Raw genomic sequence first — 24,078 nt, 5'->3', positions numbered from 1 at the left:
GGCCGAAAACATGAAATACTTTCCAGAGATAATAATTTTGAGTATGCTCTTGAAAGAATATTTGAAAGATGCTGCTGACATCTATTAACATAATCCAAGAACTTTATCAGTTTTTGGGATAGTGTCAGGAGAGACGTTCTCTACCTTTAACATCTTTATGACAGTACCTAACGTGATGTCACTGTATGATAGCAAGCTCAGAGTCACTCGCGAGGAAGAATATAAGGCCAAGAATGACTTTCTGTCAACTGATATGAACTTTATGTCCTCTACTTATCCAGTTGATGGTAGCATAATGATCTTTGGGTTTATGCGTGGTGCCTGTGAAGTAGAAAATGTGTCTCGACATTTGTAAGCTCTCGCTCGGTCCGGGACGCCAAAAGGGTCAAAGAAGTAACTACGTTTTGAACGATATTTTCTTCAATATTCTAAGTATATACTGTTATCCAGCTATGATAGCATATTTATAATTGAACGCCGGAAGTAAATTCAACTCAAATCTCCAGAAAGGCTTACCACATGCCAGACCAGACCTATAGGATAGCGCTGTAGTCGTTACAATACTATGCAATGGCTGTACGTACGTCCAAGGCGTCGTGACCTTATATAATGGCGGTCTGTACTTCCAAAGCATTATGACCTTATGTAATGAGGGTCTGTACTCCCAAGGCGTTATGACCTTATGTAAAGGTGACCTGTACACCCAAGGTGTTATTATCTTATGTAATGCCGGTCTGTACGCCCAAGGGGTTATGACCTTATTTAATGACGGTCTGTACACCCAAGGTGTTGTGACCCTATGTAATGACAGTCTGTACACCCAAGGTGTTATGAACTAATGTAATGGTAGTCTGTACACCCAAGGTGTTATGAACTTATGTAATGGTAGTCTGTACACCCAATGGTGTTATGACCTTGTGTAATTCCGGTCTGTACGCCCAAGGCGTTATGACCTTATATAATGACGGCCTGTATACTCTTTATGTAATGAGTAATATACCATACCATAAATATTGGGTTTAATACACCCAAATGATTAAAATACAAATAATTACAAATAATTACACTTCTGTAATATTCTGTTTCATGATTTCTGCGTACCATCAGGGTTGCCAGCTGCCAATATTTAAAAAGGGGTAAAAACTGAGGAAAAGGGGAACACTTTACTCAAAGAGTGAAAGTCCGTGCTTTCGCTCGGCCCGGTATGTCGAGAGGATCAAAGGAATTATCACGTTCTGAGAGTGGCTTATTCTTTGTTGTTGACTGCAGTTCTTCTGAGCGCTGCTTGATGAAGTTTTTCAGCATTGGGGAGAAAGGTAACGTGATAGGCTGTTTTCTCTTGAATGGCTCAATTGCCAAAACCAGCTCTGCCACCGAGCGAGGCTGTTGGACGGTAATGGTTGGCGTGGGGAAATTGGTGTCACCCAGTATTTCTTATACATGGTCCAGCGACTCTGCCAAAGAGACCATGTCATCTGTTCCGGGATCGGTGCCTAATTTTAACCAACTATAAAATCTTTATAATTAGATGCTGGATCTAATCTGAGCTGCAATCTCCAGACCAACTTATTGCCAGAAGGCCTATAACGCCATAGGCGTTATAACCTTGTGTAATGGTGGTCTGTACGCCCTAGGCGTTATGACCTTATGTAATAACGGCCTGTACGCCCTAGGCGTTATGACCTTATGTTATGACGGTCTGTACGCCCTAGGCGTTATGACCTTATGTAATGACGGCCTATACGCCCTAGGCATTATGACCTTATGTAATAACGGCCTGTACACCCTAGGCGTTATGACCTTATGTTAAGAAGGACTATACGCCCTAGTCGTTATTACATTTTGTAATGAAGGACTTTACGCCCTAGGTGTTATGACCTTATGTAATAATGGCCTTTACGCCCTAGGGGTTATGACCTTATGTAATGACGGCCTTTACGCCCTAGGCGTTATAACCTTATGTTATGACGGCCTGTACGCCCTAGGCGTTATGACCTTATGTAAACTTATAAAATATAAACCTATGAAAGGTATTATCCATACCCAAATACTGGATTTACCGCAGCTAAACCATTAAAATACAAATAATTATCTGGCCTACTAAACACCAGGCTTAGAATAAAAGTAGATATTTATATAAATATACATAAATATGTTAAAAATGTGTATATGTTTCCTATAAGAGTTTAAAACGAAAAAGGTTGCAAAATTTACATAATATGGTTTTTCATCTTTTCAACATTTGAATTAACCACTTTAGTAGCACAAAAATGAACAAAAGAAAGACTCGTGGCAAAGTCTTTTAAGGTACTAAAAATCAAATAAAAAATTGAACTTTTATATACAAAATCGCAATAGTGTCCTTGATATCTCTATTGAAGAAGGTATAATCATTAGCAAACATTACACATATTCCCAAAAAGATGTTGTGAATAATTGTGCAATATGCATGCTGGGAGGGTAGGAAATTCCTCTCCTATTACACAAATATTTTGAGTATAAACTCATTTTCCATTTTACTAATAAAAATGTTTTATATGTTGAATTAAAACCAATAACTACCTTGGATAGTGTCTATCCTTATGACCCCTTGCACCACAAAATAGAAACTGGTCTGAATTGGTTATGGAGAGGGACTGGATCGCTGTGGAAACGTTTGTTTTCGGTGGAATTGTGGTGTCTTGACCCCGTCTTTGCATTGCAAAACCGAAGAAAGCTTTTGTTAATAGATGTACCAACGTATGAGGTAATGGCGACGTCAAACAGGGCAGACAAGTGCTAAAGCAGGCAAAGCTATTGGACATCATAGAAGAAATACACATAAAAAATCTAAAGCCGAACTGGCCAGCCATGACAGAAAACACAAAGAAATAAATATAAAGACGACAAACAGGTCTATGGTAAATGAAAACGAAGAAAAAAAAAACAAAACAAAAAAAAAAAACGAATATTTCGCCCCAAGGCCGTACCCAGAATTTTTTTTCGGAGGGGGTTTTACTCAAAATAAGTTTTTTTTTTTTTTTTATAATAAAAAATCCTAAAAAACGGATACAAAATTTGTTTATGTCCATTTTTTTTACATTTTTACGAGTCAGACAAACATTTCAGGGGGGGGGGGGTTCAAACCCTCTAACCCCTCCCAGGATACAACTTTGTTTCGCCCGTATCTAACAAGGCGTCTTTAGCGTAAAAAATAAAATAAACTAACTAAAAATATATATAAAACTAAAATAGACTAACCTAAAATATATAATATACAATTACTTAACATTATTAAAAAAACTGTATATTATATATTTTAGGTTAGTCTATTTTAGTTTTATATATATTTTTTACTTTTAGTTTTTTTTTGTCTACGCTGAAGACTATGTGTCTTCAGCGTGTCTATGTGTTTTAAGGAATACACAACCTAGTGATTTTTGCTTTTAAGGAAGGGAGGGTATACCTTTCTGCTCTGGCATAAGTTGCTTGGAGTTATTAGCTGACAGTCGATGAGGCTGGAAAATATACGAAAAGCTTCAGATTAAAGAGTTACGAGAGCAAGGGTCGATAACATTTTTGACTGTATATCAGATTCAGCCAAAGTAAGGGTACAAAAGGAATTTTGGGTTAGTAATATTTCCTTTTTAAAACAGTCTTTTAGTGAATATACTTTCAACTACTGCATTACTAATTACATCAATGGATAACAAGTCTCTTTTTACCGTTTCGTCGTAATTTTGGCAACATCATCAACACGACATTGAAGTATCCTAGGTGACAATAGAATTGCTTCAATTGTGACAATTTTTTGTGTTTATATCATTCAAGAAGTGTCAAAAAAAAATTTATGAATACGTTTTTCAAAAACTCTCATTCGTAAATGGTTATAAATCGGTACCAATGCTAATAAATGCAAGGCTTACAGATGTAGCTTGTTTGTAGCTGGCGAATAAAAATTTTTTAAGGATTTATTTTCCTTTCCAAATTTAATGCATGTTCCGCAAGGCAGTCATTTATCCTCATTATTTTTTATTTTACTCCAATCTTTATATTAGGAAGAACATTCTTAGTCAATATTGTAGGTCCTCGCGATAATTAAAAGTGCTAGATTATAGCTTGAGCGTATGTTTCAATGTGACACTCTCATTGAAAAACAAATAAAGTTACATTGGAATGAATTTAAATTAACGCAAAAACTTTTTTTTTTCTGATAAAAGAAAGAAAAGACAAAACTTAACAGTGAACTTCTCTGACAAAACTATCTTCTATCTTTAGAGAAGATCGACCATATCCTTCAATCCTTCATCAGACATAACTTCAATCACATCGATGTAGTGTCTCTTAATATCTTCGATAATACTTGTGTCGCGTTCCGTTACGAAGCTGAGAACAACACCTTTACGACCAAATCTGCCGCAGCGAACAATTCTGAAAACAGACAAATACAGATTAAACTAGACCCTAGAACCCTCTGTCGGCTGTGCCGACAAGTGTTGCTGTCGCAAAACTTTTGTCAGGAATCAGAGAAAAAAATTTAAAAACGTCAACTTAACTTCGAAGCCAGTTGAGTCTTCAATATAAGTATCTAACTCTTCGTTACGAGTTTTCGCTTGAAGGAGTACATAATTAAACTTTTAGACTTCTTCCGCCGAGACAAAACCCAGACGGGAAGCAAGAAAAATACAAACTGAACTTTACACGTCCTTCTTTGCAGCAGCTATTGAACTGAGTTTTTCGCATAAAACTTTATTTGGGAAAAAAAGTTTTTTTTTTAATTAATTTCTTTTCGTTTTTAATTGACAAAGTCTTTTTCATTGGTTAAGAGTTTTTTTTTTTAATCATTTCGGTTTTTATCTTTTAAAAATCTTGATTTGGGATCACTAAAGTATTTGAATGCTGGACAAAATTTTACAACAGTTTTAACAATAGTCGTACCACGATGCTTTTGATTTGGGTACGGGGAAAATATTCAAATATACGAGTTGAAAACCTGCATAATCTTTGGGATGTTATAAAGCTTCCAGAAGTTCTAGCCCCATCATGTCAAAATTTTGAGTATAGACAAATATTAATAAACTATTTCCTCCACAAGCCCTGAAATTTTCAACATAGCTTAACTTTTCCAGAGATACTGCAGATACACAATTTTAACAACCTTTGACGCACATAGTTCATTTTAATTTAACTGAATTTTCCACTCAACACGCACTGACAATTTTAACTTAGTACCTTTATCCATTCCTTTCCTATCACAGATATGAACTTTAGATAAAATTGGACGTTCATTGTGTCTTTTGATTTAGTTTAACACCCCCGAAAACACATCCTGAAGTTCCAACAGAATATTCTGAGTTTTTCCTAGAAAATTGCACAGATACCCTGGGAAATTGAAAATCTGGAAACAAATAGTATATTTGGATTTAGTTTTACATCCCCCGCAACATTCCCAGAAAGTTTCATCTTAATTCTCTATTCCATTGGAGAGATATTGTATCTTTGACAATTTCTATACCTGTATGCATTTAAATTCTTTTGATTTAGTTCAATAATAGTAGTAGTAGAGAAACCAATAGTAGTTTTATTAGCCCTGAAAGGTTGAATCTGATACCCCCACCCGTTCTTGAGATATCACTAATACGGCTTTTGACAACCTGCATATATATAGTGAATTTTAATTTTGTTTAACATATGCCCAAAAATCCTCTGAAAGTTTCACCTTTAAGCCCTTAGCCTTTCAAAGGGCATATAGCATCAAAATTTAATAAAGCACCCCTTCCCAAAAATACCCTTAAAGCTTAAATTTAATACCTTTATAATTTAAAAGATATCGTAAATACACCTTATAACAAATAAAAGATTTAAAATCGACCTGGCCAGCCATGACAAAACAAAGAAAAGAAACTGAAAGAGAAAAACGGATCTATGGCCAGTAAAGGGAAGTGAAGAGAACAAAAATCAACCAAATATTTCGCCCATATAAAATAAGGCGTCTTCAGCGTGGAATAAAAATAAGACAACTAGAATTTAAAACCAAAATAAAATATATATAAAAACTATATAAACTATATAAAATATATATAAAACTAAAACAGACTAACTAAATTTTGTGTATACAATTGCCAAATACACTCATGAAAACAGAAAAATAACTGGATTATAAATTTAAAATTACAGATGAACTTAATTATATTCAAGCAAAATAATGTTATGATAAGCTTTTGATGTTGCTGTTATTCTCTTGGGTTTCTTATCCTCTTGGGTTTCTATCCCCTTTATTCTCTTGGGTTTCTAATCCCTTGGATATTTTGTGATACTTTGTTATTTATAATAATATCATGAATAGGATCAACATTTATAATACCAGTGTCTCTATTAACTGACAAATTGGCGAAAATATGCTTTTGTAATTTCTAATGCTTCCGTAGCCAATTAAGTGAAACCTTTATCACTGGAAATAGCTGTTGCTTCCTCTAAATGTACCAAGTGACGCGCATGATAAAAATATGTTCAGGTAAAGCTGAAGTAAAACATTCTAGAGGTTTTGTAAATTTTATAGCATTGTATATTGAATTTCGGTGCTCAATAAAACGTTTCACAAATTGTTGGTGCGTTTGACCGATGTAAAATCTACCATAGGAGCAAGGAAAAATCCACTCCACTTGCCCAAATGCTACCTGTTTCATGTTTCACAGAATTTAGAAAGTTACTCAATGGTCTGATTGCAATACCAATGATTGCAATACCAGCAAGTTGCAATGCCATGTTTCAATAACGCACATTTAAGTTTCTGACCAAGAATTGGTATGTAAGGTAATGAGACAAATCAAACAGTTCGTGGTAACGAACTGTAAGTAAGGAGCGATACGGCTCAATAGTAACAGAAACTCTAAGAAACAGAGTCTTAACAACAATAGATACATCAAAAGAATCGAATTTTGATGCTTATTCAAAATATGTAAAACTCATCAAAATTAAAGGTAACCATCAAAAGCTATGAGCCTGAATTTTTTTTTCAATTTTTTGATAAAGGAGGGAAATATCCCCGAAACATCGAATGATCTTGATTAAAATCACACCATCAGATTCAGCATACCAGAGAACCCTACTATAGAGGTTTAAAGCTCCTATGTACAAAAATGTGGAAGTTTGCGTTTTTTGCCAGAAGAACGATCACGGATGCGTGTTTATTTATTTCATTTTCTTTTTCTTTCCGAGAGTGATCATATCAAACCAGTGATCGTAGTAGATCGAGAGGCTTCATTTGATCGGAAATCAAAAGTTCTAGTGCCCTTTTCGAGTGACCAAAAATACTGAAAGGCAGCTAGCCCCCCCCCCCCCTGCTCATTCTTCCCCAAAGTCACCTGATGAAAATTTTTGAGATAACTATTTTTTTTCTGCATAGTTGAAAAATCTAGTAACTATGTCTTTCACTTAGCCCCCCAGAGTCCCCGGGGGAAGGGTTGCAAGTTATGAACTTTGCCCATTGTTGCATACAGTATTGTTGTTGGGAGGTATACAGACGAGTTCAGGGGGATTTTTCTAGTGGACGGGGGTAGGGGGGGTAAGTGGAAGAATCTTTCCTTTGAGGAATTTTTCATAGGGGAAGGGAATTTTCTATGGAGGGGGAGCCAGATTTCCCCACGTTATTTAAAAAAAAGATACCTCTCCAATACCTCGCTCTTTAAGTTAAAGTTTTTTTTAGTACCTGTAAAAGAGCTTTTTATTCTATTTAAACGGCCTTAGTGATTCAGGAGTCATTCTTAAAAAATTGGGTCAAAATTCGAACTTTAGCGTAAAGGATGAGGTATAGACGAGGGAACGACCCCCCTTATATACTTAATAATTTCTGTTCGTTTTAATTTTTAATGTTGCTCCTTACTTTCAGTTGATTTTTTTTTTTTTATTCAATCTATTAGAAATCGTAAGGTCCAGAAGTTGGGACGCCTCGTTCCTATTAATTTTTTCATGCTTAATTTTCTTTTCTTTATTATTTCATTTACAAGTTTAACAGGATACCCGTTGGGAAATAAAATATCCCTCAAATACAATAATTCACTTTCATCATGCTCCGGGGAACAAATTTTAAACACTCTATATACCAGTGACATATCTGTTCTCTTTTTTACTGAAATTGGGTGACAAGAACGAAAACCCAAGTATTTGTCATTATGAGTCCGTTTTCTATATATTGAAAATGGTTAACCATTATAGCTTTTTATAAGCAAAATCTCTAAAAAAGGGAGCCTTTCTTGTTTTTCCAGCTCTAGCGTAAATTTAATATTTTTCTCCAACCTGTTTAAATGGTCAAGAAACAAATTTAGGGACTCTAATCCATGTTCCCAAAAACATAAAATATGGTCCATAAACCTACCCCAGATACAAGGAGCCTGACGAAAACACTGAAGAGCGGACATTTCAATAGGATTCAAGAAGAAATTAGCCAGAATTAGGCTTAGAGGAGTGCCCATTGGTAAACTAAAGACCTTTTGATAAAAGTTTCCTCTAAAACCGAAATATCGAGACCAATTTCATATTGACTTCGATATCCATGCTTGCCATAGTTACATCTTGTCACAATTCAGAATGTTTCTGTATTTTCTTTTTTAAAATAAGTTCACATTTTTGTACATCATAATCTGTGTACACAGATATGACATCTAAACTGAAGAGAATTGTATTGTCGTCTATGTGACGGTTTTTTAATTTGTTAACAACACATTTTGCATTTCCTAATTAAGATGTTTGAGTCCCCAAAAGTGGACGAAAAGCTGTTGCCAGCCATTTCCTTATTTGGATACTGGCGAATGAATATTTGCTACAATAGGAAGAAGAACATTATTCTTATGGAGCTTAGGCAAACCATAGATTTTTGGTGCTGAACAACCTCTTGGGAAAAACTTGTTATAAAATCGAGGGGTTATTTTTAAATTCCTTTTGAGTGTTTCCAAATCATGTCGTGTTTCTTTCGCGTATTTTTCACAAAATCCAGTTTTTTATATTTGGCCTCATCTGAGACTATGGCTTTCATTTTTTGTTCATAATCCCCATTGTGGTGCCTTTATCAGCATTGGTGATGATAAGATCTTTATCTTGTTTAAATTGTGTAAGTGTATTATTTTGGTGCTATTATTCTCAAGTTTCTTCGAATCAAATTTGTTTAAATGTTTCACAATCTCGGCTCTAAGTTCCTGTGGGCTTCAACTTTATCCACAGAGGACATAATACCAGTCTCCAACTTCGAAATTATTTTAGAATAACGAACCGATGAAGGGAAGCAAAATTTCGGCGCTTTCGCCAAAATTGCTTCTTGCTGAACAGTCAAAAATTTCGATGAAACTTTCTTAATAGCAGAACCAGGAAAAAATCGAGGACAAAAGGTATCATGTTCTCGGAATCTCTCAGATAACAGTCTATTTAATTTATCAGCCAAACGAACCTTTGAAAGGTGAAAATCCCGATAAATGATTTGATATCTGCATCCTTTAATTTTCAGGAAAAGTTTCAACAGAAGATTATTCAATAACAAATTTTAATGATGATTAATACCTCAAATTGAATTGAACCATCTCTGTTTTTTTTCGTTAATGACATGGTTTTTAATTGCGATTGTTTAGGAGCAATGTACTCTCTGTACTTTTATATGGATGCGAGTCCTGGAGCCTTTCAAAGAACACAGAGAAAAGACTACTTGGCTCCGAGAATAATTGCCTGCATAGAATCCTTGCGGTACATTGGACCGATTGAGTAACAAACGCCCAGATAAGGACTGATACCAAACAACCACTGGTGACTGACGAGATCAGAATGAGAAGATGGAAGTACTGGAGGCGTATGACCTGCATGAGCGAAGGACACCTCCCAAACGATTTATGATGTTGGACCCCACCCGGCATTCGAAGGAGTGGGAGACAACGCAGCACACTTGGTCGATCCCTGAAGAAAGAGGCGACGAGATTCTGAACCATTCTGAACGGACTTTGGTCTTTGGCACAAGATCGGTCAACCGTCGCTGCCCTATGCGCCCCCAGGCATAGGAGGATCTAAGTCTAAGTAAGTAAGTTAAAGGCATGATACTGAATTTATCCTTCAATTTCATTTCATTTTCCATACAAAAAGGAGTGTTTAATCTAAAAAATTTAGGAATGACTGCTTTCTTTCTAGCAATTTTAAAAAAATGCTTGCTGATTCATTAGATTTGAATGTTTTTTTACTATAGAAAAATAAAATTCACAGACATGCCAAAATTTTGCCCGTAAACTTGACGAATTTTTTTGTTTGACTGTTAAATTAAATGGACTATTATTTGAGAGATTCCGATATTCTGATACCTTTTGTCTTCGAATCTGTCCTGATCCTGCTATCAAGAACATTTTTCAAATTCTTTGACTATTCAGCAAGAAGCACATTTGACTGAAGGGCCAAAATGTTGCTTCCCTTCATTGGTTCCTTATTCTAAATTAATTTCTAAGGCGAAAACTGGTATTATGTCCTCTGTGGATTAAGTTGAAGCATATGGTGTTTAAAATTTGTTCCCCGGAGTATGTTGATAGTGAATTATGGTATTTGAGGGGCATTTTATTTTGCAACAGGTATCCTGTTAAATTTGTAAATGAAAAAAAAAATCAAGCATGAAAAACATAATAAAAACCAGTCTCAACTGCTAGACCCTACGATTTCTAATGGATGTGTCTCATTACCTTACATACCAATCCTTGGTGAGAAACTTAAACGTACGTTATTGAAACATGGTATTGTAACTTGCTTTAAATCAATCAGGCCATTCAGTAACTTTCTAGATTTTGGGAAAGATATAACAAATAGCATTTTGGCAAGTAAAGTGTATAGCATTCCTTGCTTTTGCACGGAATGCAAGAGCAAGGAATTTGCAACGCATCAACAATTTGTGGAACGTTAAATTGAGTACAGAAATCCAACAGATAATGCTCCAAAATTTACAAAACCTCCAGAAAGTTTAACTTCAGCTTTAGCTAAACATATTTTTCATCATCCAGATCATTTTGTACAGTTTGAAGAATAAACGGCTATTTCAATGATATAGGCTTCACTCAATCAGTTAAGCATTAGAAAAAAAACCCACATTTTCGCAGATTTATCAATTAATAGAGACACTGGCAATATAAACACTGATCCTATTTATGATATTATTTTGAAAAATAAACATATATTCAAAAAAAGTCTTACAAAATATTCAAGGGAATAACTTAAGTTCATCTGTAATTTAAAATTTAGAATCCAGTTACTTTTATGTCTACATGAGGGTAGCTGGCAATTGTATGTGCGAGTAATTGTATATATATATATTTTAGTTAGCCTGTTTTAGTTTTTTATATATTTTTTATTTATATTATTTTAGTTTAAGATTCTAGTTGTTTTTTGTTTTATTCTAAAAAAAAACTTTAGCATAAAGACCAAGGTATTGACTAGGGGACAAACCCCCTCATCTATGTAATACTTTCTATTTGTTTGAAGTTTTAATGTTGCTCCTTTTTTCAGTTGAAAAAATTTGTTTTTTTTAAATTTTATTTCTGATCTTTTTTAAATAAGGCTTGGAAATCTGGTACACCCTTCATTGAAATGTCCTTTCCCCCAATGAAACATCCTCCCATGTAACACATCCTCCAATCCATCCCCCCAGCCAGAAAAAATCCCTTGTGGAAATTTCTGTATACTTCCCAATAACCAATACTATATGTAAACAATGGGCAAAGTTCATAACTTGCAGCCCTTCCCCTGGGAACTGTGGGGGATTGAGTCATCCTCAAAGACATATTTATTAGATTTTTGACTATACTGAACAAAACGGATATCTCAGTTTTGATTGGGTGACTTCAGGAAAAAAATGAGCATGGGAGGGGGACAAGTTGCCCTCCAATTTTTTTGGTCACTTAAAAAGGGCACTAGAACTTTTAATTTCCATTCAAATGAACCCTCTCTCAATATTCTAGGACTACTGGATCAATACAATCACCCCTGGAAAAAAAACAAATAAACATGCATCTGTGATCTTTCTTCTGGCAAAAAATAAAAAATTCGACATTTTTGCAGATAGGAGCTTGAAACATCTACAGTAGGGTTTTCTGTTATGCCGGATCTGATGTTTTGATTTTAATTAAGATTATATCACTTTTAGGGGGTGTTTCCTCTTTTTTTTCAAAAATAAGGCAATTAGTTTAAGGCTAGTAACTTTTGATGGGTAAGATTGAACTTGATGAAACTTATACATTTGAAATCAGCATAAAAATCTGATTCTTTTGATGTATCTACTGGTATCAAAAATCTGTTTTTTAGAGTTTCAGTTACTATTGAGCCAGGTTGCTCCTTACTTACAGTTTGTTACCTTAAATTAGTATAGCTTAGCCTACATAAAAAGTGTCATAAGGTGCATTGGGGGTATTAATGCACAATTTTGGCTCTTGAAAAGGATACATGTTAAGAAAAAAAATACTCATTTCATAAAATGCAGATAAATGGTAGTTAATATATCTCAAAGAATATTCCACTATACTTTACCCTAACTTCCTCTAATGTGCAAATATATAACCCAAATTACAAATTTCCCATGCCCTGCAATCCAAAGGAGAAAAATTCTCTTGTTTCAACCCATGTGCGGAATCAAACCAACTGAGGCAAAATCAAGAAACAGAAGTTTACAGGAAATATATGATTTTGGCTAAATATTTGAGCATTAGGTGAAGGTTGGGGGTAAAGTATAATGGAGCTGTAGTCAAAATGTGTTAACCATAATTGTTTGTAAATTTGGGGCAGTTTACATTACTGACCTACAAATAAGATGAACATACCACTTGATGTCTATTTATGCTCTTTCTAAATATAATAGCTGTTTTACTTGGAAATTCAATTTTAAGCCCTTTATGGGCCCTAAAAGATTAAACCTTTTCCTCTTATTTTTAGCTATATAAATAAAAACAACAAAACAACAATTCTTAAAAACAACAATTCTTACTTCTTTATCTGCTGAACAATTACAGTTAAGACATTTTGATTGTTAAGTTAAGATGCCTGAATTATATACTTATCATGTGTTTTCTGGTTCTTAATTTTTGCCATAGACATTCCAAATGGGTATACTGTTTTAAACAAGAGTAATGCTAACAGCTTACAGTAAACACAGCAATTCTTTGAAGATTTAAAAATTGTTTATTCAACTGGATCAAGATTGCCTTTTGATTGTATAATTTTAGAAAAACGGATCTATAATCATATAGTAAGGTTTTAACCATTATTTTTAACCCTTTTCTATATCAAAAATAAGAGAAAAAGTTATTACCTTTGAGAATCCATAAGGGGCTTAAATTGAACTTCTGAGTAAAATGACTAAAATATATAGAAAACATAAAAAAGACATCAAGTTGTATGAACATACCTATTCATAGCATTGTTTTCTTAATATGATTCCTTTTCAAAAGCTGCAATTATGTACTAATAATGTAGGCAAGTAGGTGGTATGTTCAGCTTTTAGCTAGTAAATTAATCAAATGCTGATAAATTTAACCACACAACTTCCATTTGGATCAATTGAGACCTGTCAGTGCTTGTTTTGTCAATAAAGATCATAGTTGTAGTAGTAGATGTAATGCTAGCTCTTATATAAGTTAATTTTATTGATAAAGATTTTATTTCAAATTAAATTTTTGAAAGTTATAAAAGAGATTGAAATTCCCATATAATATCAGCAGATCGAAAAGTCCATAATTGGAATCACCATTGTCAAATATTCCTTCACCAATTATTTGATCACCAACCATTCAAATATAGAATCACTATTGTCAGAAGTTTTGAACCCTTTATCTAGAAAAACAAGAAAAATTTTACACTTTTGATTGTTTTTTGTGAATAGTGCTCCAAATGGTAAAATTCTACTTTAGCTACTTTTGGTTGTCTTGGAATGGGGTTGGGTTAGGGAAATGAAACTTTCAGGGATGGGTCTACAAGCTAAAGTATGTCCCAGGAAGGTATCTTGAAGTACCTACCTCTACTCCTTCTCCCTCTAGAGGGTCCTGAAATTTGTCTATATGACAGGTCTATACCCATTGACATTTTGATGAAACAACTTTTTACCTGAATTTTCAAGTAGCCTATCAGTTTCTTTTTCTCTGACTTTAGCTTTGAAAATGCAATTTCAGTTATTTGAGCAGAATTTTAAGCCATGTCAATGTTTTATTTACAAAATTTAGGAAATGTATATGCATATCTTTAAAACCTTATTTTTTGGGATTGAGCAAAGTTGTGAAGCAGAAAACAATTTTTTTGTACTTCATTTAAGCAAAAGATCTATTTTGCAAGGTTTCACTTCTTTAACTCACAGATATTTAGAGGTCATCAATGGTCAGGACACTCTAGAGGGAGAAGGAGTGGAGGTATGTACTTCAAAATACCTTCCCAGGACATACTTTAGCCTGTAGACCCAGCCCTGAAGGTTTCATTTTCCTAACCTAACTTAACCCCTTTCCAAGATAGTCAAAAGCAGCTAAGGTCAATATCTACCAAATCATATTATTGAGTTAGGAATAAAGTGAATACACCATTCAATGCCTTTTTTACGCTGATTATAAATATAATAAGCATTTGTATTGGAAATGAATTTCAGCCCCCCCCTATATAGGCTATACCTAACCTAACCCTGAATTGGCATAGCCGATATAGGGGGGGGGGGGCTGAAATTCATTTCTGATAGAAATGCTTATTATATTTGTAATCAGCATAAAAAAAGGCATTCAATGGTGTATTCACTTTTTTATGCTGATTACAAATATAATAAGCATTTGTATTGGAAATGAATTTCACCCCCCCCCCCTATATAGGCTATACCTAACCTAACCCTGAATTGGCATATATATGGGGGGGGGGCTGAAATTCATTTCCAATAGAAATGCTTATTATATTCGTAATCAGCATAAAAAAAGGCATCAAATGGTGTATTCACTTTAGTCCTAACTCAATAATATGATTTGGTAGATATTGACCGCAGCTAAAGTAGAATTTTACCCTCCAAACAACAAATTCTTACAAGAAAGCCTAGGCTAGTCTACATTTTGGATGACCTAGCCTACCTCCAACATAGGCCTACATCACCAACAACCTAACACTAAACCTGGGTAATCCACTTTCATGGCATTTTCAGCATAAAAGTACTTACTTCATATGACTTTTTTGAACTCGGCTGAATCATTTCACTAACAGATTGGTAAATGTACCTATTAGTGAAACTTCTAACACGATGTGGCTTTAAAAATTTTGCCATTACCAGTTTAAGGATAAACGATAAGTTCCGAAAACCGCGCAGTTTTATCCGAGCCAAACCTTATTTTGCGTTATTATTTCACGGCCTTTTGGGTAAGAGCAATATGTAGTTCCGCTAAATTTATTAAGCCATGTAGATAAAGTTTAGAAGCTTCTTAAGTCTGTGATAATATAACATGTGCAATTCTTGAACCAATCTGCAGTCACACATGTCGATAAAAAGCTAAATTTGTAAATGAACTGTATTTTTCTTTAAATTTTATTATTATACCTACACCACAGTAGCTAGAAATCCAAACACCCATAAATTATTTTAACAAGCTTGCATCAAAATTGTTTAGTTCCCAACAATTGATATAGCACCTAATGTTCCGACTTGTCTCTTTGTACCTTTTGCTAAGTTCATTATAGAAAGGAAAACAGATTTAAAAAAAAATCTTTTTTTTTAATTATGCCTTGAATCTTAACTCTGATTTATTAACCGTTACTATTATGATTGAAATTTGAATAAAAGTAAAACTTTAATATGGCAAAGTCATAAGGACTAACCTAAAGGTTAAAACCACTGTGTTGTAATTAGTTTACTTCAGCATCTCTTGCGGCTAATAAATACAATAAATGCGCTAAATCTGAATTGTATTTGTAAGTTAGATTATTTCTCTAAACAAGCATTAAATTTTTTAAACCGGAGATTTAATTCTATGATAAAACGTCTCGAGAGCTATTAAAACAATTTTTATTATGGGGTTTACTCTCATTTTGCTAGCCTTTGTTCTTATTTATTACCTTCAAGGAATTCACAAAGCCAGGTGCTTCCCATATCTATTGATTGTGTTGTTCGTTGTGTTAAGAATTTAAAGTCTAAACCACTGGATACTGATGGTATAAGCATTTTTCCCCTTCATACTGATTCTAAAGATTTGATTCGTCATTTGCAGTTACTATTTCAAAGATGTTTATTTATGTCTTTGGTACCAGATTATTTTTTTTTGTGAGGGTGTGCCACTTCGATTTTTAAACGTGGGAAAGATCCGAAAAATTGTGCAACACACATGCCTATTACGGCGACTAGCTTGTTGAACAAAGTTTTTGAATATATCTTGCTTTCTGAAATTCTTCCAAAAGCTGATTATGTGTCGAACAAACCTGGATTTAAACTACATATAGGATGCCAACATGCACATTGGGTTTTTATTCCTTTATTACTTAAAGCACAAAAAGTTAGATCCAAAGTGCATTTATTCGCGTTAGATGTTTCAAAAACTTTTGACACGGTTTGCCACAGCCAATTTTGGTATTCTCTTTCCCAACTTGGAGTGAATTGATCTGTTATATATGTTCGTCATTTTTAGCAAACTAATTCATATATTCGACTCCGGTTAGAAAGTGTCTATTTTGGTAATAGTCCCCATTCGTTCTGGACTTCGACAGGGGCAGGGGGGTTATCACCTTATCTTTTTGATGCTTGTTTACCTCTTGTGGCAACTAATATTTTTTCCTCGTACTTTACAGGCCTAACTAATTTGTCTAATATTGTGTATGCAAATGATCTGTTACTTATTGGCCGTTCAATGTCTAGCCTAGTCAAGTCAACCCAGTTTGCTAATAAGCTGTTAAAAAAAAAACTGAACTTATGCTTATTGCTGAAAAGTGTGAAGATTTAGTTTTTAAGGCCAAACACAGAAGTAGTGATCTAAGCTGTGGTCCTTTTTCATTTAAGCTAGTTTCTGAGTTGAGTTGGCTTTTGATTAGTGTTTGCTCGTCTGTATCTGTTATCCGTTCTAGTGCACTTTTAGAAATTAAGATTAAACTTAAAGCAGTTTATGCTAAAATTGTCCCAAATCGTGGCTGACAGTCTGATAAAACCTTGGCTAGACTTTATTCAACTTATTAGAATCATTCCATTCTTTTTCTGTCGGGTTTACGCCCATTTTTTAATACAAGTGATATGCAAGACACCAGAGCATTGTATTTCCGTTACTGTAAATTCCTCCTATATCTGTCTTGTAGGTATAGGAACCGAAATATTATTTGATTCTTTAGTGCCATCGATATATTGACTTCTTATAATAAGTGGGATGCCAAGTTAAAAGAAGAGACTTTCCAGCAATTAGGTCCATTTCATCCACTTGTGAGATTATTTTGATCTGCATTGATGTTTTTTTATTTAGAATTGTTTTGTATGTGTTTTCTTTTTATTTATTTTTTTTTGTCTTACTCCACTTTATCATGACGTTAGTGGATCAAAAATAAATTATTATTATTACATTAAATAAGTAGTCCTTTACATTAGTTTACAAAAGGTCCGTATTGTAAACTGGTCTCTGATTTGATCTGAAATCATGGACTATTTTATTTTTTGCGCTAAGTAATTTCAAATACCGTATTACAATGTAAAACAAGATTCAAACCTATAAAATCAAAAAATAAACAAAATTGGCCAGTTTTAATGTCACATTCGAAGTCTAGTTTTAATTAAATAAATAGCATAATGCATACACCTTGCGGCTTTGAAATGCCAAATTTATTACACTCTGTTTTTATAAGTTACATTTCCCTCAATAAAAGCTGACCACATTTTTTTATGGAGCTTGCGGAGGATCTGAAAGAAATGAAACACATCATTTCAATTTTAGCTGAATATTTAAATAGGATTCTTGTTGTGATTTGTTTCCAGTCACCTGTTTACTTAATAATGTTTCATTTCGAAGTCTTATAGTTTTCAGTTTTTTTTAGATCATACTTTAAGGGTTAATTTAATCTTTGCATTTCCGGAGTTTTTCTCATACAGAAGACAGTAAAGTGGGTGTCTATTCCAAAATAATTGCTTGTTTTTTTTCAAATGTTTTTTTACTGGCTGAGAATAATTTCCCTGCTCACTGTCGCTGCATGAAATGTTAAATGAATACTAATTTTCAGTTATTTATTTACGATATTTATATATATTAATAAGAAGGATCGGCAGGGGTACCCACAAACATTTTTCTTGGGGAAGAGAGACGTTTCAGAATCTTATCCCGGAGATACATTTCATTTTTCTAATAAAAAAAAACTTACTATTTATTTCTCATCTTCAAAGACTCCATCTATGGTATCGTCAGAACAAATTAATTATTTGAATAGAAAATATGTTAAAATGCCTTATTATTGCGGCGAGAAAGCCATTAAAATATATTTGTGTGACTTAGAGGCTTTGAGATGTCTTTATATTCAAAGTCTCAATGCACTTTAAAAATACACATAGAACGCACCAAAAAAAGTGATATACCATATAATATAATACACATTATCAAATATACTATGAAGTTACATTGTAACGTGGTAAACTGTGTTATCAAAGCATGGAATATAGCCTGAAAATTTTATTGTCATGAGTGAAATTGACCTAACTTCCAGATTTTAGAAAAAAAATGAAGCCTTCGAACAAAGGTTCCTCTATATATTTATGCTAGATTCAACTAAAGATAGAAGGACACAACGTTATTGTAGAGCGAGTTTATTTTGATATAGGCTCTTTATTCAAGCCATTTCCATAAAAGTCCTAAGCTTCTTCATTGCAAGTTTGACGTCAAAACTAATAACGGTCGCAAATCAAACAAATATCTTTTCTTTTTAGCAAACAGCTATGTCGTCAAAAGTCTGGTTTTGGCAGGAAAATTATTGGCTTTTTAAGCATAGCAATGAAAGTTCTTCATGAATATCTTTGAAAAAGAAACTTATGGTTTTACGTATTCTGAAGAAAATAAGTTTGGACCGCTTTCTTTTGAAATTAATTAAAAAAAATTTCTCCACAAAACAAGTTTTTCAAAGAAAAGTAAAGAACTCCATTAAACCAAAAATGAGCAAATATAAAATCAAATAATCTAATCAAACAACCCCTATGCCTTCCCAAGGCCAGAACCTAATTTGCACTTTACTGAAAAAAATATATAAATGTTTTTACTTTTATAACTTTATTAAATCAAATAACATTAACATTTTGATTACTAAATATCAGTATATGTATATTAAACTGACAATGCATATTCATTTGTATTTTTTTCAGTAAAGTACAAATTATATTCTGGCCTTGAGAAGGCATTGGGGTTTTGAGCCCTACTCAGTCTTGATTGAGAGTTCATATTGTGAACACCTCTGTTGGATATAGTCTGGATATAATCTCATTATACAGTAAGACTCAATTGTGATTCCCTACGGACTTATCATAATCAACATAATCAAGTCTGGATATCATCTCTTTATACAGTAAGACTCAATTGTGATTCCCTACGGACTTGTCATAATCAACATAATCAAGTCTGGATATAATCTCATTATACAGTAAGACTCAATTGTGATTCCTTACGGACTTATCATAATCAACATTTTTGAACCTGAACTTTTGAACTTGGATTATTTATTATTTAGTTATTTGATTACCCCACAGACTTTTTATTGAAAATAGTTTCAGAATCGGAACTTAAATTATTTGACAGCCAATTATTTCGGAAGGAAATTGACTTTGGACTCATTAACTAGTTGTATTGCCAGTAAAATTCAATACGAATAATAATAATAATAATGTATTATTAAAGCTTTTTTACAGCCATATACAAAACAAAAAGAAAAGAAAAAGGATAAATAATATGAAGACATACTAAAATCACTATCCTTTTAATCAACATTCATACCTTTCAATGCAAAATTTACCACACTTACTACTGTTTGTGGTGAATCTGAACTTAAAATCCTCCGAAGTAGCCAATCATTACCCTCTTTCAAAATTTCTCCCCTTATATGAGAAAGCCGCCGGCATCGCAGGAGGAAATGACCCAGCCCAAAACCAATCTCACCACATTTTAGACAAGTACGCTGCGTTTCCGGACCTTCTCTATTTTTCCAAACTTCTTTTCCTTGTATTGGTAGACAATTGGCTCGAAGCTGAGTCCACGTTTTCATATACTTACTAGGTAATCTCAGCTTCAAATATGTCTCCTGTCCATAAATCTGCTTTATATCTCTATACAAAGTAAGACTAGTCGACATATCTAAAGCTGTCCACCAAAGTTGAATTTACTGGTCGTGCAATCTTGCTTGGAATTCCTTTATGAAGTTTTCTTGGTCTAGTGGTCCCTGTCCTCCATTCCACGCGTTTGAAAAGCCTGTTTCCTGTAGTATTTTTCTGATCTTTGCTGTCCAAGTGGTTTTACGTTTTTGGGTGAGAAGATCTTTATAAGCAGCAAAAATAAGTCTTTCCTTGGGTAAATTCAGGATTTTGAGCCAAAACTTGATCATCTGTATCTTTCTTCGTATTTTTAAACTGTAGATGCCTAGGTCACCTTTCAATACTAGAGAGTGAGTTGTTTTATGCAGCCCATATGCATGCCTGTAGTATTGTAGTTGTAGAGTTTATAATCCTTGGGCAGTCTGGTAGCCCCAAATTTCTGCCCCGTAATGCAGTATAGGTAAAACTTTTGTGACAAATATATGCTTATGAAGGCTGAGATCGCTTATTCCTGTTGTAACGTTGCTTCTGTAAATACCGAAAAGTGCATTTTTCCCTTTTGTCGTAGTTGCTGATATATGTTGTGTCCATTTACTATTTCGTGTTACTGTAAAGCCCAAATATGTTGCTTTCTCTTCTATTTTTAAAATTTGACCTTCCAAATAAAACTTGGGGGGTAGCTCTGGTTGCTTTTTGTTAAATATCAATATTTTGCTTTTCGATACATTAGCCTTCAGTTTCGATTTCTGCAGATATTCTGCTAGGATATTCAGTAGAGACTGTAGATTTTTCTCAGAATCAGCCAGTAAAATAATGTCATCTTCGAAAAGCAACATTGAAAGATTCAAATTTCCAAGACGAAGTGTTGGTGCCCATTGGCGTTGGAAAAATTGCACTATATCATTAATAAATATACAAAATAATTCTGGAGATAAAGTACTTCCCTGTAAAATTCCCTTACTTACAGGAAAAGAGGAAGAGACACCCTGTTGCGGAACTTTCACTAAACGTTTAGTCCATGAATACATCGAAGCTATTATATTCATAAAGTGATGTGGTAATCCAATTTCACTCAAAGCTTCAAACTGCAAAATTCTATCTACGTTATCAAACGCTCTCTGCAGGTCTATAAGCTCAGAATACAAATTACTATTTTCTTTAGAATACATATGTATCATAGCATTTAAAACAAGTATTCGATCCACTGTCCAACATACTGGTCTGAATCCACCTTGTTCTTCATTTAGAATACTATTTGCCTCCGTCCATTCTCCAAGCCGTTTGTCCAAAAATTTCTCCGAAATTTTCCCCCCACTGTTTAAGCGACTTATAGGTCTATAGTTTTCATGAACGGCGGGGGTACCTTTTTTACATTGGGGTAATACGAGTGAGGTCTTCCAAGCTAGTGGCCAATGTGTCGTAGATTTTACTAGGTTAAACAATGAAGTTAACACAGGGATGATGATATTCCTTATCGGTTTAAATATCTTAACTGTGATTCCGTCTGGTCCAGGTGCTGAGCCCCCTCTCATTTTTTGCAGTGAATCATTTATTTCTTCTGGGGTAATGGGTTCAAAGAGGGTGTAATCTGTTTCTCTAAGAGGGAAAGGTCCTTGTTCGCAATCTACTTGATTTATCCTTTCCTCTAGTGTGTTGTTCGTTTTTTCTGCATCTTTCTGTTGTGATTGAAAATAAGATGGCCATGTTTCCGGTGGTGGAATTTTCAGGGAATTGTTTCTTTTTCAGGGAATATGACACGAACCAGAGCTACTTATATTTGCCCTGGATGTGAGAGGCCGTGTGGGAAATGTGTGACGGTTCAGTGCTCGAAATGCCTTCTATGGTTCCATCCCCCCTGTGCTGAAACCACACCAGTAATACGGCAAGAAAACCCCAACTGGAAATGCAGCTCATCTGTTATAGCTGTTGTAATTGAGCACCCTGAGGATGATACTCCTGCATAGGCTGTTGTTAACCCTAAGAATATGTTTTCCCCACCTTTGGAAAACCCATCCCTTCAAAATTGTCCCAAAAGTTGTGAGAGTTGCCTTTCAAAAGACAATTTAATCCTGCAACTTGAAAAAAAGATTCACAGCATGGAAGAAAAAAATGAATCTCAAGCCCGATCCCTATCAATGGAACAGACCAAAATAGACGCTCTGAATTTACAGCTATTTGAAAAAAGTTGTGACGTTGTGGTGAAAATTGCTGAAGGACTAGGAATCACCGAAAGACGAGAAACTAAAAAAGGTGTTTCATTTTTATATCAACTGGTACATGCAAACTTGGTGAACAGTGTCCCTTTATTCATGAAAGCAAAACGTTAATGATAAGAAGAAACAACCAAATCAACGAGAGGATTCCCGTGTAAATAAAGTGTGCAAGTATTTCGAAGAAGGTTCCTGCAACAAAAAAAAAAAAAAAGAATTGTAAATTTCTAAATATATACCAAAAATATAGACTGAAAAAGTGCAAAGCAACAAATTGCAATTTCGATCATGTCGATCTTTGCCCTATGATGGCTTGTGCCAACAAGTTGTGCAGTTTTGCTCATAGTTTTAGTAATTTAAAATGTCGCATTAATCGTTCAGTGCCTTTTAAGTATTTTGACCGTTTGCCTCGTTTTAATCGTTTTAACCGTGATCCAGTATTCGGTTATAGTATGCCAAGCCATAGCCAGATTGTTTATGGTAGCAATGCTTCAAGCAATAATCCTAGACCCGAGCCGGTGTCAAAAAACTTGTCGAGACGAGGGGAGAGGGCCAACAGCTGAGCCTCTTAGACCCCCTCCCTCCTCCTCCCCCACCTATCCATTTTAATCAACAGCCAGCCCTTCCCTATTCTATTCCCCCTCCTCCTTACCCCTTTCCTTGCAGAAGAAAAAAATTGTTGGTGACTTCAGTTTAAATAATCCTTTTGCTGCGCCAGTCGCGATAGGGGGCAAGAAATTCCAAAATAAACCTTTTTTCCCGGGAGTTTCACGACAAACGTTACTTATTTCCTTCTTTCCTTTACAACAACGCCGACAGTTTAAATATAGAGAAATTTACTGAACTTCAGACCACGGCTAAAATGCTTGGCTCTTCCGTTATCTGTGTTTCCGAGGTCCACCGGCAAGATCTTAATTTATTGAGGGTTCCTAACTTTTCTTCTTTTATTGAATTTCGGCCTGATGACCATTCTCTTGGGAATAAAGGAGGAGGAATTATGACACTCGTGCACGAAGATTTTAAACCTCAGATTTTAAATATACCTTTTCTTGAAGATAATGAGTAAATTATTTGGGTCAAAGCCCAACATAAGCGACTCCCTAGGTCACTCTCTGCCGTAGCAGTGTGCTTTTTCTATTATTCACCTGGTCAGCAAGAAAAACTTCTTGAGAGAAGCTGCAGGAATCGACAGATTGCGTCTAGAAAACTCACCTATATTTTGGAGTAGTAATGCTAGGAGATGCTAACGAACTCGATAGCAAATTGCAGACCAGGTCACTTAACCTTAAAACTCTAGTCGATTTCCCAACAACTAAGGGGAGTACTTCTCTGGATGTAATCCTGACAAATCTTTTGGAATATTACCAGAATCCAAGTAAACTAGCACCATTTGGTGGAAATTATCATTATATGCTACAGTGGAACCCCTTGGAAAAAGTAAAATTAAATATTCAGTAATCGAAGTTACTTCAAGGCTAATCACTGACCATGGTCTGCTGCAATCCGGTGACTGGATAACGGGAGAAAACTGGGTCGCGGTCTCTTCAGCTAAAGCATTGCAATTGCACCTAATACAAAAAGGTCAAGAGAACCAAGCAAAATAGTTGGCAAACAAAATAA

General features: G+C 34.5%; 1 protein-coding gene across 1 annotated transcript in view; it reads right to left on the bottom strand.

Annotated features, from left to right (window-relative positions):
* LOC148941582 (eukaryotic initiation factor 4A-II-like) overlaps window positions 1-24,078 on the bottom strand; it is a 120,626-nt gene that overhangs the window by 3,364 nt on the left and 93,184 nt on the right. Inside the window, exon 7 of the mRNA XM_089104206.1 lies at window positions 4,228-4,410. Within this exon, the coding sequence (XP_088960332.1) occupies window positions 4,254-4,410 (157 nt within the window). The 3' untranslated portion in view covers window positions 4,228-4,253. The remainder of the gene's footprint in view (window positions 1-4,227; window positions 4,411-24,078) is intronic.

Source organism: Artemia sp. Qi Xiang Cuo, chromosome 18, assembly GCF_049724085.1.
Source record: "Artemia sp. Qi Xiang Cuo chromosome 18, ASM4972408v1, whole genome shotgun sequence".
Taxonomy (NCBI): Eukaryota; Metazoa; Arthropoda; class Branchiopoda; order Anostraca; family Artemiidae; genus Artemia; species Artemia sp. Qi Xiang Cuo.
The sequence above is the reverse complement of the archived record's forward strand: the minus strand, read 5'-3'. Positions and strand labels throughout refer to the sequence as shown.